The sequence below is a fragment of the Pseudorca crassidens genome, chromosome 13 (genome assembly GCF_039906515.1).
Source record: "Pseudorca crassidens isolate mPseCra1 chromosome 13, mPseCra1.hap1, whole genome shotgun sequence".
In the NCBI taxonomy this organism is placed as follows: Eukaryota; Metazoa; Chordata; class Mammalia; order Artiodactyla; family Delphinidae; genus Pseudorca; species Pseudorca crassidens.
Window position 1 is genome coordinate 31,976,733 of NC_090308.1, and position 14,911 is coordinate 31,991,643.

Consider the following 14,911-nt stretch of genomic DNA (forward strand, 5'->3'; position numbering starts at 1 on the left):
GGCCTTGATCTGCAGGGACAATGTGACTGGCAGGTCAGAACGGGACTGTGCAAAGTACAGTGACCTAACGTGGAGGACCGGCCAGGCAGATGTGGCAGGTCCTTCCTTTGGATACAGCCTAGTGGGGCACACGGAGGCTTCTATGGAGATGACCCAAGGTCCACGATGAATAAGGCAGCGAGTTCATCCACCAAGTACTGAAGGGCAGGGCCTCATGAGCATAAAGGACTAGATTCCTCATGAGAATAAAGTGTTCCTTGAGGAACAAAGAAAAAAAAAAGGTACCAGGTCAGGAGGTCATGGTTGAGAGGAAACTTTAAAAATCTACAACCTTAGGAAATGAATAAGAACAGAGGTTTTAGTCAAAGTGCGTAAGTGAAAGATATCTACTGGATGGAAAAATAAATAATGGAAAGTGGTCTCAAGTTTGCCCTGACACTACTCAAAAGTTGCTAATTTCCACTTTTCCCCCTTATCTACTTCTTCTAAACTCTAATTTTTATTGACACAATTTAATCAAAGAGAACCCCCAAACGATCCTTTAACTGCCATAGTGTGCATTACAATTAAGACTAAAATGTGTACCTGTGTGAAATATTTTCAGCTTCATAAAGTTACAAATAAAACCTTCCTTTCATCAACTCACCCTGCTTTAATACAGCCGAATCACCTCGCCTTTTCCTTCGGGCTCTCTGCGAACCCCTCAGGATTCTTCCATCTTGTTTGTTTTCCTACAATAAGGAAGAAAAGTTTATGATTTTAAAAAGTTCATGAAATTGGCACCGATGAAAAGTTAGAGAGCTGTCAGAAAGCATTATTTTTTTTTTGGACTCTTCTTCAATTTCACTTCATAACTTTTAAAAGAAAGTAAGAATATAGGTCACTTGAGAACTGTGTTGCTTTTGGCCTGAGGTCCTTACAAAATAAGAACATTTCCAAGAATTACACTCTGTTATAGTACAGATACAGCTCCCACCTCCTTGAAACACTTTCTTCTTTCAGCTCCTGGACCACTCTGTTCTGGCTTCCCTCACACCTCACTGGCCCCTCTTTCGCAGTCCCTCTGCTGACATCTCCTGCAACCTAATCCCCTTCTCTTCTTTATCTAATCATTCTCCCTAGGTTTTAAAGATCGTCTGTCTGCCAAACATCCCTCATCCATATCTCCAGCCCTGACCTCTTCCCTGGCTCCACAGTCATGTATCCAGATGCCTACTTGGGATCTTCGCTTGGATGTCTAATAAGAATCTCAAACTCACGACGGCCAAAGGACTCTAGATGCTATACTCTACTCTGGCCTTCCCAGTCTCAAGTAATGGCATGATTAGCCAGTCCGTAGTTCAAGCCCAAAAGCTAAGGGTTATCTCTGATTCCTCTCTTTCCCTCACACACCCTGACAACCCTACCTTTAGCATCTATCTCAAATCCGCCGACTTCTGTCTTAAACAGCCCTCTTATTTAGTCACTGCAATAAACTCCTGACTGGTTTCCCTGATTCTACTCTTGCTCTCACATGTCAAAGCTACAGTGATCATTTTAAAACATTAATCGTATCAAAGTATTCCCCTGTCTTCAACTTTCCAATGGCTTCCTATCATACTCAGCATAAAGTGCAAACCCATTACTCTGGTTTACCATAAAGCCCTGGACCACACAGAACTCTTCAGCCTCCTCTTACTCCATTCTCCCCTAGCCCTCAAGGCTCAACTACCTTGTCTTCTTTATTTCCTTAAACAAAACATGCTACACGGATTCTTACCTTATGGTCTTTTCCCTAGCAATTCCACTGCCCCACGGGGCTTCTCACTCCCAACTTTACATCAGGCTCCTTCTTATCATTCAGATCACATTGTCCAAGCCACCCTCCCTGATAACCCAACTTAAAGCAGTCAGATCATCTTAATGCCCTATTGTAATTCTCGGCATAGCGCTCAGCACAGGTTGATACTGCCCCTGTTTATTTTGTTAATTTTATGTCCCCTTAACAAGAATGTAATGTCCCTGAGAAAAGAAACCCTGTCTTCCTGCTGTCTTATTCATCCCTGCATTCCCAACTCCTAAAACAGTGACTAGCCAATCATCGCTGCTCAATATTGATCTTAAGGAAAATGCTTTGAGACCTCAAAGCTCTCTTTTCATATAGAGTTACTAATAAATATTTTAGAGAGGGGATGTTTATGTTTTAATTAGCATATTGTGAATTAGTTTTAGCTAAATATACCTGACATTCATCTGCCATTTTATACCTACTCACATCGTTTTATGAGATCTGTCTGCAATTTACCAAAATGGGATTGGCATTTTGCTGTCAAGAGGAATCTAAAATTCATTCGCGCAACTGAAGGTTCTCCTGGTGCCTCTCTCACTGCAGCAGTAAATTCCAGAACATCCTACTTCTTCACCCTGAGGAAGGGGTACTACTATTTATAACTCCCACCTTGAGATGAGGACAGTGACATAGAGAGGGTAGGTGGGTAACCTCCTGATGGTAAAACAAGGTCACGGAACCAACATGTGAACTCGGGTAACTGGCTCCAGAGCCGGTGCCTTGGGCCGCGGTGCTACCCGCGAAGGCGCGGCCCTGTGGGTACTAACCGTCTCCTCATCTCGCTCTTCCTCCTCTTTGGAGTCCGCTTTCAGAGATAACTTGGGCTTCTTCTTCCGACTACACTTAGGATCTTCCTCCTCATTGTCTTCTCCCACGTCCCTTTCTTCCTTCTGATCTCTGCTGAATTTATAAACCCAAAAAAGTGACAGGAGACAATACCCATCAAATATCTGCACGCTGATTAGCAACGCAAAACTCATTAAAAAAAACATTTAACCACCAGGAGAATGGTGTACATATCATAGATAAGAGACACTTCAAACCACCCTCATGTATAACACTGTCAAGACAGAAAGTGGAAATTAGCTTACGTATTAATTTATATAATTATTATAATTATGTAATTAATGATATAATTTTAAAAGGGCACCAGCACTACAGGTGAAACAGGTTCTAACAAGTTTAAAATTATTTGTCTTCCACAGCTGCCATCCATACTAATGAAAGAATCGATTATTTAGAGATATTCTAGTCTTCAGGGGCAATTAAAGCAAGGATCTAGCAATTATTAAGAATGCCAAGTCCAACTGAAAAAGGCCAAGTGTAACTTTGTAAAACATCAGGTGGCTAACGAAAACAGACAATTCTCCAGCCTGTTCTGACTGAAACACAAGGGAAACTCCACTCAAACATAAAATGCCAAGTCATTTACTTGTAGTATACGAGTATGCACAGGAAATACACCTTGTTGGTGATAAGCTGACCTCGTCAGACAGTTCCCAATGGCAGTCACACCACCGTCAGTCACAGCTGACGGCCCTGACTCGGAATCCTCAGTCCATCCTGAGATCAGCAGGAACACAACTGCCACACTACTCACTATGGCCATTCAGCGGATTCTCAGTCAGGGGAAGCTTCAGTCCATTTGTGGAGTTTTAGCTGAATTACCTAAGACCTCCCAAAATATAAACAAAAGTATGTTTCCACAAACATGAGTATCATTAAAATGTGTATGAAGCCCAAAGAAATCTAAATACTCTTGGCTGGGGAGCGATAAAATTAATGTAAACAAAAGGCTATAAGGAAAGAGGCAGAGGTTGTATTGCAGCTAGGACGTGAACAGCACAACTCAGTTCAGACATGACCAAAGACACCAGTCCAGTAGTGGGATCAGGGTCCAAGTGTCTCCAAAGGGAAAGTCTCTGGGGGAAAAAAGATATTTTTGGATGACAGACATCAGAGAGCACAAAACCTCTGTATTCCCAAGCACCAGGACCTTGGACTCTAAAACTCATTTTATAGATGGAATGGGGGCAAAAACCTACTTGTCTTTGATATGCCGAGCACAATTCTGGCTGCAATAGTTTCCTCCAGAAAGACACTCATCTATGTTGCCATACTGACAACAGTTCTCACAGAATTGAAGCCCTTCTACTTTCACTGGATCCTTCAACCTGAAAGGCATCCCAGTCTTCTCGGAAAAGACTAGAAGACGAAAAGAAGAAAAAAAAGTTAAAACCATGACAGAAATCATTGCAAAACACATTTAGACTTTTTCTTCTAATAATTTTGTTAGAAACACAATAAAAGAATAATGTTTGTTGAATGAATGAATGAATGATCAAACCACACAGCGCTTGGGAGGGAGAAGAGGATGGGCTTGACAGGAATCACTCAAATTATTTACATAACACATAAATTATTATTTACATAAATTATTTACATAACAAAAAAATTCTTCAGAACAGGTAAACAAAAGCTTGTCCAAGGCCTTTTCTACAGAGTTCAAAGTAAAATGAAGAAAATTTCATTAGTCACTAAATTCAGAAGATGAAACCAACCATCCATAGAATCCTATACAGCTGTATCTTTCTGACAAAATTTTAAAAGGGTTATCTATGTTCTATCGTGTTTTTGATGAGTGACTCTTTTACTTAATGGGCTGAATCAACATCTTTCTATTTTACTTTTAATGCAGAAGATCTCCTAAATCATAATTATCCATATTGTCTAGGAGCTCACATTTCCTTTTGCTTGAATCGTTAGGCTAATCATTCATTCAGCAAACATTTATTAGGCACCAATTTACGCTAGACACTGATGACAGTACAGACCTTGCCCAAGAGAGCTCACAGTCTAGAAGAGAAGACAGACAAGAAAACCAATATTTATAATAAAATGTGATACATGCAATAATTGAAGCATGAACAAGTTCCAGGCAGTACAGAGGAAGAAGTGACTCATCCTTCCCGGGGGGAGGTCAAGGAAAGATTTTCTGATATAAAGCCTCAACAGGGTTTTGAAGGCCAAAGAGGAATTTACCAACTGGACAAAGAGAGAAACAGCATCCCAGCCAGAAGAAACAGCATGAGCACAAAAGGCAAGAAAGTATGAAACCGCATGATACGTTGGGAGAATTTTATGTCATTCAGTGCTGCTGGCCCTGTCAGAACACAGCATACAAAGAACAGAACAGAGAGCAAAGACACAAAGCAAGCAGGTGGGTGCGGGTCACCCAGATCTTTGTCTGTTTTGCTAAAGAGACAATAAGAAGTTGGTGAAGTGTCAGATAAGCAATCTACACAAGGTCCTCTGACTTCGGTGTGCGGGATAAATCGGGGGAAATCAGAAGCAGAGTGATTCTTTAGGAGCCCGTCTGCAGTAATTCAGGTGAGAGGTGATTAGGCCCTCAACTAAGGCAGTGGCAGTGATAGTAGGTAGAAAAGGCCAGATCTGAGATGTATTTAGGCAATAAAAACCAAGAGGATTAGGTAACAGGCTATGGGGCCGGGAGAGAACAAATTCAGGATGACTCCTAGACTTCTTGCTTGTCCACTGGGTGGATGGTGCTACCATCAATTGATATTACGGGCTACAGAAGAAAAAGCAGGTTGGGGGGAGGGGAGAAAGAAATAGAAAATGAATCGCATTTCAGACATGTGGAGTTTGAGGTACCTGTGGGACATCCAGGTGGAGATGTCCAGTAGGCAGGTGGAAATACGGGCCTGGAGCTCGGGGGAGAGGTCGGGGCTGGAGATATAGATTTAGGAGTCATCAGCATATAGGTGTTAGTTACAACCATCGGAGTAGATGAGAAAAAAGTGGCAGGCTTTTGGCTAAATCACCTGGGTAGGCTATCACAACATGGATTTACTTGATAATTTCCAATTAACCTAATGCTACGACAGATCTGGCATAAAGAAAGAAGACACTTTATAGTTATTTTAAAATATAAAAGCTGGTTCCATATTAGTTTCGTCATAGAAATTTACCTAAGAATATGTGACACAAAGATCACCCAGGATTTTCAAAGTTCCAGCCTATTATAAAACCTTAGATATTCTTACATTAAAACCCTTCAAAAACAAAAAAAAGAAAGGACAATGCAGATGACCTGTTCTTACCTTCTTGAGCAGTTGGTACCATCCAAGTTGTGGTAGCTGTTGCTTTTTTAACATTTTCCATCTCACTCTCATCTGTAATAACTTCCAAGGCGCCAAACTCATTTACACGGAACTAGCGATAATAGTAGAAAGAGGCAAAATTTACAAAAGTGCTCAGAAAAGTCATCATTTAATGGCTGGCACATGTAGTCTTTAAGCAAATGAACTACGTTTTTATAAAGTTAATTTCAACAATTATATCCAGAAAAGCCCACTACCACTATTAAGCCCTTTGCATTTACCAACTTTGGAATTTCAGGAAGGGGGAATAGAACAATGCAACAAAGAACTTCTTCAGGATACAAACAACCAGCCCTGCACTGTCCTATGGAGTTGCCAGCTCACTTACATGGCTTATAATTTCAAACACTGTTTTTTTTTTTTTTTTTTGCTAAGACTGTTTTTCTTGTTTCATATTACTGCTTATTTGATGATCAAAGTTAGTAAAAGGAGAATTACTGTTTTCCCAGGAATCAACTTGTCTCACCCAAGTTCACCTAGTTCAAAGAGCAGGAATATCATCATTCTAGAAACTGTGACTTGCATGTCCCTATCCCCATATTCCAAGATATGAGGAAGGAAGGCTAAGCATGAGTCATGGGACCCCCGGCCCTATACCTCCTCTTTCTTTCACTGCTCTTTAGAATTCTCTGTTATATTCATTCACTTCTAGTCCTCCTAAACTAAACCACTGGTAATATCTATGAGATGTGAATAAGCTTACTAGCTTCAGGCCAATTTTATCACTAAAAAGTAAGGGCATCTTGATTTCATGGGCATTTTTGACCCCAAATATTGAAAATTTCCTCTCACCTCATGGAGAGCCTCAAACCAAGTATTCTTCTGCAATCTGCTGGACATACAGTTTACGTGTTGAAGACTTTTAACCACTACCTGTGTGCAGGGGCCCCATTCTCTTTGAAACAGCTAGGTTTACTCTCACTTTCATGAAGGTCAAAGTTATTCTGTATTCCTTCTGTTTTTCCATAAAACAGAATGACATTAGGGATCCACTAATCTTGACAGGGGATGAAGGGCCAGAAAGCTCAAAATTCAAAAGGATTATAAAACTTTCGGCTTAGATCTCTCACAGAAATAAAGATGAACATGCAAATATGAAGTATTTAAATAAGGCCTTCCACTTCCCAGTCTAAAAATCTATTTGGTCAACATGCCAACAGAATGATTTATTTTACCAAACTAGATTCAGACTACAAGTCAGAAACATCATAAGCAAAATTTACAACTAATTATTCTTTCCACCAGGTGAAAATAGCACCTTAAACAATTTTCTGCACATGGTCTACAATTATTAAAAGCTTTCTAGACTGAACAAGTGACATAGTTACGGAAGGTGAAAATGTTTTCTCCCTATTTCATATTCCAGATACAAGTTCCCAGGTAACATGTATATACTAAACCTAGTGGGTTCACCTAAAAATGTCAGTTTAGGAGGTGGTAAAAAGTCAATTGGAAGGGAAAGAGCTAAAAATAACTTTACTTTTTGAAAAAAAATAAAATTTTAAATGACCAACTCTGAAACCAGAATATTTCAAAATAAAGCTGACAGTACCATCTACTGGGCAAGAGTAGAAAAGCCAAGCCATCATGATTATTAATTAATGATGTTAAAAACTATGGCAGAAAATCAATTCTGAATTGAAAAATTTTTAAAAACTGGCATCAGCCCAGGTAAGTAAGTTTACTTTTATTATATGCTGATGCTAATTTAAACTTTTTTGACAAATACAAAATGTGGGAAATAGCACAAAACATTTACATTACACAGAAAGTGTCCTGTGGCTTAAATTTCCAAATTGCTGCTAAACTACACCTTGGCATTTCAAACACTGAGAAAGAGAACACAGCTGAGTGGAATCTCCAAATCAAAATTCAGACCTATGACACCTGGGAGTTTTAGGTTCCAATACTTTCAAAGTTAAAAGGTAATATTCCCACATCACAACACTTAATTCCAGTTATCTTTTCCCTCTCGTGATAGTTATTGCCAGTAACTGACCTACAGTCTAAGCACAAAGTAAAGATGCAGTGCACTTAGGGAAACAGTTAACTCCCGTAAGCCAGGGACCCATGGACGGACTTAAGGGGTTGATAAATCTCAGGAAATATATGCAAAATTATGGTTAAGGGCATATATATATATATATATATATTTTTTTTTTTTTTTTTTTTTTTTTTTTTTTTTTTTGCGGTACACGGGCCTCTCACTGTTGTGGCCTCTCCCATTGCGGAGCACAGGCTCCGGACGCGCAGGCTCAGCGGCCATGGCTCATGGGCCCAGCCGCTCCGCGGCAATGTGGGATCTTCCTGGACCGGGGCACGAACCCGTGTCCCCTGCATCGGCAGGCAGACTCTCAACCACTGCGCCACCAGGGAAGCCCAAGGGCACATATATATTTATCTGGGGATAGAGTTTATAAGTTTTATCATATTCTCAAAGGCATCCTATAACCCTGAAAAATATTTAAAAATCTACTCTAACCAAAGTTACTTTATTTCAAAAATCAGAACATTCTCTAACACTATATATAAAAATAAACTCAAAATGGATTAAAGACCTAAATGTAAGACTGGATACCATAAAACTTCGAGAGGAAAACATAGAACACTCTTTGACATAAATTATAGCAATAGTTTGGGGGGGTCTATCTCCTAAAACAAAGGAAATAAAGGCCAAAAAAGGGGGGACCTATTTAAACGTAAAAGCTTTTGCACAACAAAGGTAATCATCAACAAAAGGAAAAGATAACCTACAGAATGGGAGGAAATATTTGCAAATGATATGACCAATGAGGGGTTAATATCCAACATATATAAACAGCTCATACAACTCAACACCAAAGAACAAGCAGCCCAATTAAAAAATGGGCGGAAGAACTGAATAGACATTTTTCCAAAAAAGACATACAAATGGCCAATAGACACATGAAAAGATGCTCAACATCACTAATCATCAGGGAAATGCAAATCAAAACCCCAATGAGATATCACCTCACACCTGTCAGAATGGCCATCATCAAAAAGGATACAAATAACAAATGTTGGCAAAGATGTGGAGAAAAGGGAACCCTCCTACACTGTTGATGGGAATGTAAATTGGCACACCCACTGTGGAGAACAGTGTGGAGGTTTCTCGAAAAACTAAAAATAGAACTACCATATGACCCAATAATTCCACTCCTGGGAATATATCCAAAAACCCAAAAACACTAATTTGAAAAGATACATGCAACCCAATGATCATAGCAGCATTATTTACAATTGCCAAGATACGTGAGCAACCTAGTGTCCATCAACAGATGAATGGATATAGAAGATGTGAGGGAGATATGTATATCACATACTATATATTATATACATATAAAACACACACACACACACACACACAATGGAATACTACTCAGCCATAAAAAAGAATGAAATTTTGCCATTTGCAGCAACATGGATGGAATTGGAGGGCATTATGCTAAGTGAAACAAGTCAGACAGAGAAAGACAAATACTATATGGTATCACTCATATGTGGAATCTAAAAAATATTGATACAACAAACCAGTGAATATAACAAAATGAACCACACTCACAGATATAGAGAACAAACTAGTGGTTACCAGTGGGGGGGGAGGGGCAACATGGGGTAGGGCATTAAGAGGTATAAACTATTAGGTATAAAATAAGCTACAAGGATATATTGTACAACATGTGTAATATAACCAATATTTTATATTAACTATAAATGGAGTATAACCTTTGAAAACTGTGAATCACTATAGTGTACACCTGTAACTTATAATAAAAAATTAACCTCAAAGTGTTTTTAAAGTATCCTATCATATGCAAAAAAGACACAGGGATCAATTTTTTGACATCTCAATTTTTTTGTCTTCCACAATATTACTACTGTAAAAAATGTTGGACAGCATAGGCTGTTAGTTAGGTGCTGCTAACATTACTGAGTTCCACTGATGAAATTCCAGAAAGACTGACACATTTCCTAACATTTTTTTCCCCAATAAAATACTCAAATTCTGAAATTGGTAATGCTTTTATGAATGGTGCTGCAACTATAGAAACTTGATATAATCACTTTTTTTTAAGTTATTAGTTCTTTTAACCTAGACATCTAAAAAGCACTATAAAAAATTAGCAACTGACTCCATTCTACAATCAAGAATGTCAAAATTATAAACTTTACAAAAGGGCTTTATTAAGCAAATCAAGCATATCAGCTGACACTGTAACTTCTGTTAGTGGATACATGTAGGTCAATCAGAAAACAATTACGCCTGAAATATATAAGGGGTTGAAAAGGTTTCGTTTGTTTGTCTTGGCTTAAGCTACCTTTTATTTGATTCATTCTCTTTATTTTTGCTTATAGAGGCAAAGGATCTTTAGCCTATTTGTGCCTATCTTTAATAATAGATCATTAAAAGACACTGCTGAGATTACTGTTTTCATTACTTTCAGTGTTGAAATAGGAGTTCTACTTAGCAATCTGTTTCAAGGACAAAGATATTTAGTAACTACACTGTTCTGAACGTCAAACAAGACAAGGCAAAACCCTGCAATAAGAGCGCAGTGAATTTTCCAGTTGGGTTTCTGCATCACTGGTGCTGGGTCTTGCTCTTGGTTAAGTGGCAACTATTCTTTTGAGATAAGATGCTATCACTCTCAGGAGTGTACTGACATTTTACTGAGGGACTCTGGAAGACTAAATCCTTATAACCCAGAGGAATAATTCTCTGCAGATAAATTTCAGAAATCATAAGAAGTTTAGGCAGAGAATCGCTTAGGGACAGCAAGCCCTACCATGCATCTTTCCACAAGCCTTACCACTTAGTCGCCTGCCTGTTCTTCCAGCTGGCCCTGAGATATTAATCTACAAACACAGATTTGCATTTTAAAGGAACAAATTAGGCAACGGTAAAGTTTACAAAGTTTGTTTAAGTAAAAATGTCTTGCTAATGACTACAATATTTTCAAGAGGTCCGGTGGACACTTGTTGTTCTTCCCTAACACTATACTTTTGGATGCTAGCCCCTCTTCTGTATGCCCCTTTCTCTCCCTCCTCCCATCCCTGCCCCCAAAAGTCTTCACACAGTTTCCCACCTATTTTCAGGCACCTCAACCTCACATGACATCTGCTTCCAAAGCCTTCCTGATCCCTCCAGCTAACATAATACCTCCTCTAAATTGCTGTAACATTTCCCTTTCATCTCTTTTGATATGAAAACGTTTCTCTTGCTAGTAGAATAGTAGTGGTAAGTAAATCAGTTTTAAAATCAGAAAAGCCTGGTTTTAAGACCCAGTTCTGCCAGTAACGCACTGTCTGACCTTGCTTGAGCAAGTGACTTAAACACTCCGGGCCTCTGTTTCCCCATCTGTAAACTGACAACAGTGACAGAAACTCCCCCAAATGGGTTAAATAAGAGAATTAAAAGACATAGGTTAAGTGCCCACCAGAGAATAAATTCTCTATTCTTTCTGCTACTGCACCCAAATAAGGAGATTTTGTGCTCTGTTTTATATAAGGGTTGGTTAGCCCAGTGTGAAGGGGGGAATGGGGATGCCAGCAACAGGGACCAGTAAAAAGGGACCAAGGTGTGAGCTAGTTGGCTGGGCTGGAAACAGGGTGGCACAGAGGAGTGTAATGAGATGCAGCTGGAGAGGAAAGTAGGGGCTAGACCACCAAAAAATTCTTGTGGTAAACTTAAGGGGTTTGAACTTTATCACGAAGGATACAGGAAACTGCTAAAGGATTTTAAGCAGAAGAGCGATATCACTTGACTGGCCAGCAGTCATGAGGCTTTTACAGAGAAAAGTTCTTTCAAAATGGCAATAATAAAAAAAAAAAAAAGGCAATAAACTGAAGCATATTAAAACCTGTTCCCATGATAAGAAACCAACTTCTACGGATTAGCTGAATTAACCTCAGCTGGGTTGTCTTAGGGATCGCACATTAAGAAAGCCACATGCCTTCGCCCATTAAAAAAGAGAAGCTTCCAGTGTCAAATAGGCAGAGCATGATGCGGGAGAGTAAACTGCATGATTTATTCAAAGTTCTTTCCAATAACTTAATTATGAAAAATCAATTGCTTAATCAGTTCTCTTAGGCAGCTCAAATTGTAATAGGAGGAGCAAATGAGTCAGATATCCTAAGCAATATAAGCAACTGGCTAGTCTTTGAATCTCCTCAGATAAAAAGGGTTATAAAGCAGAAAATTTTTTTTAATTATTTTTTTAAATAGGGTATCTGTCAACAGCAGATAAAGTGAATTGGATACATGGCAATTACCCAAGTAATTAGATGAGTCTAAAAGTCAAATCAAATAACCCAGATGATAATACCCACTAAGTGGCTTAATTATCTGATTACCTTTATAAAAGTAATAGGTTAATTCCTAAAATCCATTGCTTAGAAAACCTTTAGGCAATCTAAATTTCTTAGGGATGGAGACTTCACTCTACTGTCAAAATCTAACTGAACAAAAATTATAAATTTCATCATCCACCTACATGGGAAAAAAAATAAGCCATTCAGAAGGAATAAAAATGTACAAGAAAAATAAGACGCTGAAGCAATAAAAAAAAGGCAGTTTACATAATGTACCATAAAGCAAGAAAAGATACAATTTGTTAAGTGTTTTACATATATTATGTTTTTCAATCCTTATAACCAGCTTATGACATAGATCCTATAACCCCATTTTACAGATAAAGATTGTGAAACTTAGAATTTAAATAACAAAGCTCATTTAGGCTGACACAATCAGAATCTTGAAGAGTTTTTCTTTCTCAAAAATTTCAGCACTCTATTTCCATCATATCTAATCCAGATGAACATTTGGAGAATGTTAGAGAAGATAAAACCCTTGGCATTCATTTAATTCCTTATTTTACCAAAGAGGAAATTGGCCCCAAAGAGATTAACTGACTTGTTCAAGGTCACACAGAACTAAAACTAAAAACCGAATCTCCTTTCCATATTTCACTAAACCTCACTGCAATATTTTGGTTAAACTAAACTCAGATAGATGTGTTGGCACACTGCACTTAATTAAACCTAAACCAACTAAAATCTAAGTATTTTTCCAACAAGAGGTGAACTGTCCAAATCTCACCACTGAGGATGGACTAGAACAGTTTTGGCTCAGATACTTGTCAAGTGGCCACTAAAAGGGATTGGATTCCAAGAAGTCAATATTAGGGGGCAGGAATTTCTATTCAAGAACAGGCCAGAACGCCAAGCATCAGCAAGGCAAGCCAAGAGACGGCCAGTTAGGGAGGTCGGATGTTCAAACACCTGAGTGACTAAGTACAAACACAAAGTCTAAAGGGCCATGGACAGGTTCAAGGTCCCAGAGACAGGATCAGAGCAAAAGCAAATTAGAAATGAGAGGTGGGGTGGCTGACTTTCCAGGTGGGTGCTTGCACAACCCTGTCCCAGGGTGCAGCAGATGTGGTCCTGGAGTGGCTTTGGGGGGCTGGGGAAAAGGAGCAGACTGAAGCAGTGCTCTCTGAGGAGGGTTCTCAGCTATACAAAAGCAGTCTCATTTACAGGAAGGACCAGCTTCTGAACAAGTGATTACACAAAAATCCATATTTACAGTTTACAGTATAAATAATTTAAGGGAGGTGAACAGTCCTGTTTATTCAATATTTTAACATTATCCAGTTTTAAAATAAGAAAACTAGGACACAGGGAGTGTGGTTTTTCCCTTCAAGTTACAAAGCCTATTACTACAAAAAATATACAAAGCTAGACCTTCTAAGTCTACCACTTTTACATTTATTGGCCATCCTGATAGACTAAAACCTGAAACCATCTTCCTTGAAGCTATACATGAATTTCTACAAAATGCGTACAGACTGCAGAAATACTTCTAAGTCCCCTACCCCAGTTGACAAAGGCTTCTGCCAAACCACCAGCAGTTTATCATCTTGAGATGCTGAGGACCAAGCATCATATAAAACTACAGCCACTATGCTTAATGCTTTTAATCCTTATTTCATGTATGTGCTCAAATTCATTTTAATAATAAACACACACACACAATTTTATGTAATAAAGACAGCTTACCTTTAAATCACTTCCTGGTAATGTACCTACTCCATCCTTCCAATCCATAACACTGAATACATCAAACTCTTGACCGCTTGTGCTAGAGGCAGATTCAGTCATGATTTGTTTTTAACCTGGAAAAGGAAAAAAGGGCATATCACTTAAATATTCTACATACAAATCAGTTTTTATTTTAGTGGTCATTGCTTCAATTTCCCTTAATTACATAATTTTCTTGATCATAATATCCCATACCCAGAGATTTAGAAATAATTGCTTCAAACATATTTTTCCTAGTGCAATCCATGGTAAATTACAGGAGAAAATATAAATAAAAGTTCTAGGTTAAACAAAAAGTGCCGTGGTAAATTTTTGCTTTGTTAGAAGAGGAATTCACTGTTTCATAGCATATTCACTTAGAACAAAAAATCATGATGACATATGGATAGAATTCTTCACCCTCTAAGGAGTTCCCCCCACCCCAAGACATTCAAAAGAGAGTAGATGTGGCTAAAGGATAGTATCCAGTATAAAATGTTGAAAAAGAGGCCATTTAGACTTTAAAAAAGAACAAGAAAATTCAGTCCATTATTGAATGCCATCTACACTAAATTTGACAGGTAAGTCTGTTCTATCAATACAATGAATATACAGTATGATTGACTCTTTCATGAAATTGATTTATTTAACCCAGTAGAAATATCTGCCAAGTTGATGTTCTGAGAAACAGGAAAACAGTCTCAAAATGTACAGCAAACACAATTAGGCTATGTTAAGATAACCAATTTGGCTAGCTACACTGTGATAATGCTCTTAATTTTCATTTTCAAAACAAACT

At 38.4% G+C, this 14,911-nt stretch overlaps 1 protein-coding gene across 11 annotated transcripts in view; it reads right to left on the reverse strand.

Moving 5' to 3' along the window:
- The window catches only part of L3MBTL3 (L3MBTL histone methyl-lysine binding protein 3), a 118,703-nt gene that overhangs the window by 82,830 nt on the left and 20,962 nt on the right, over positions 1-14,911 (reverse strand). For 8 of the 11 annotated variants that reach the window (XM_067702116.1, XM_067702122.1, XM_067702120.1 and 5 more), the window contains 6 exons: positions 14,092-14,207; positions 5,953-6,064; positions 5,504-5,578; positions 3,874-4,033; positions 2,596-2,728; positions 647-731 (listed from right to left, as the gene is read on the reverse strand). In XM_067702116.1, coding sequence (XP_067558217.1) covers positions 647-731; positions 2,596-2,728; positions 3,874-4,033; positions 5,504-5,578; positions 5,953-6,064; positions 14,092-14,193 — 667 coding nt within the window. In that variant the 5' untranslated portion in view covers positions 14,194-14,207. The remainder of the gene's footprint in view (positions 1-646; positions 732-2,595; positions 2,729-3,873; positions 4,034-5,503; positions 5,579-5,952; positions 6,065-14,091; positions 14,208-14,911) is intronic. The other 3 variants (XM_067702125.1, XM_067702127.1, XM_067702126.1) reach the window with 3 other exon arrangements.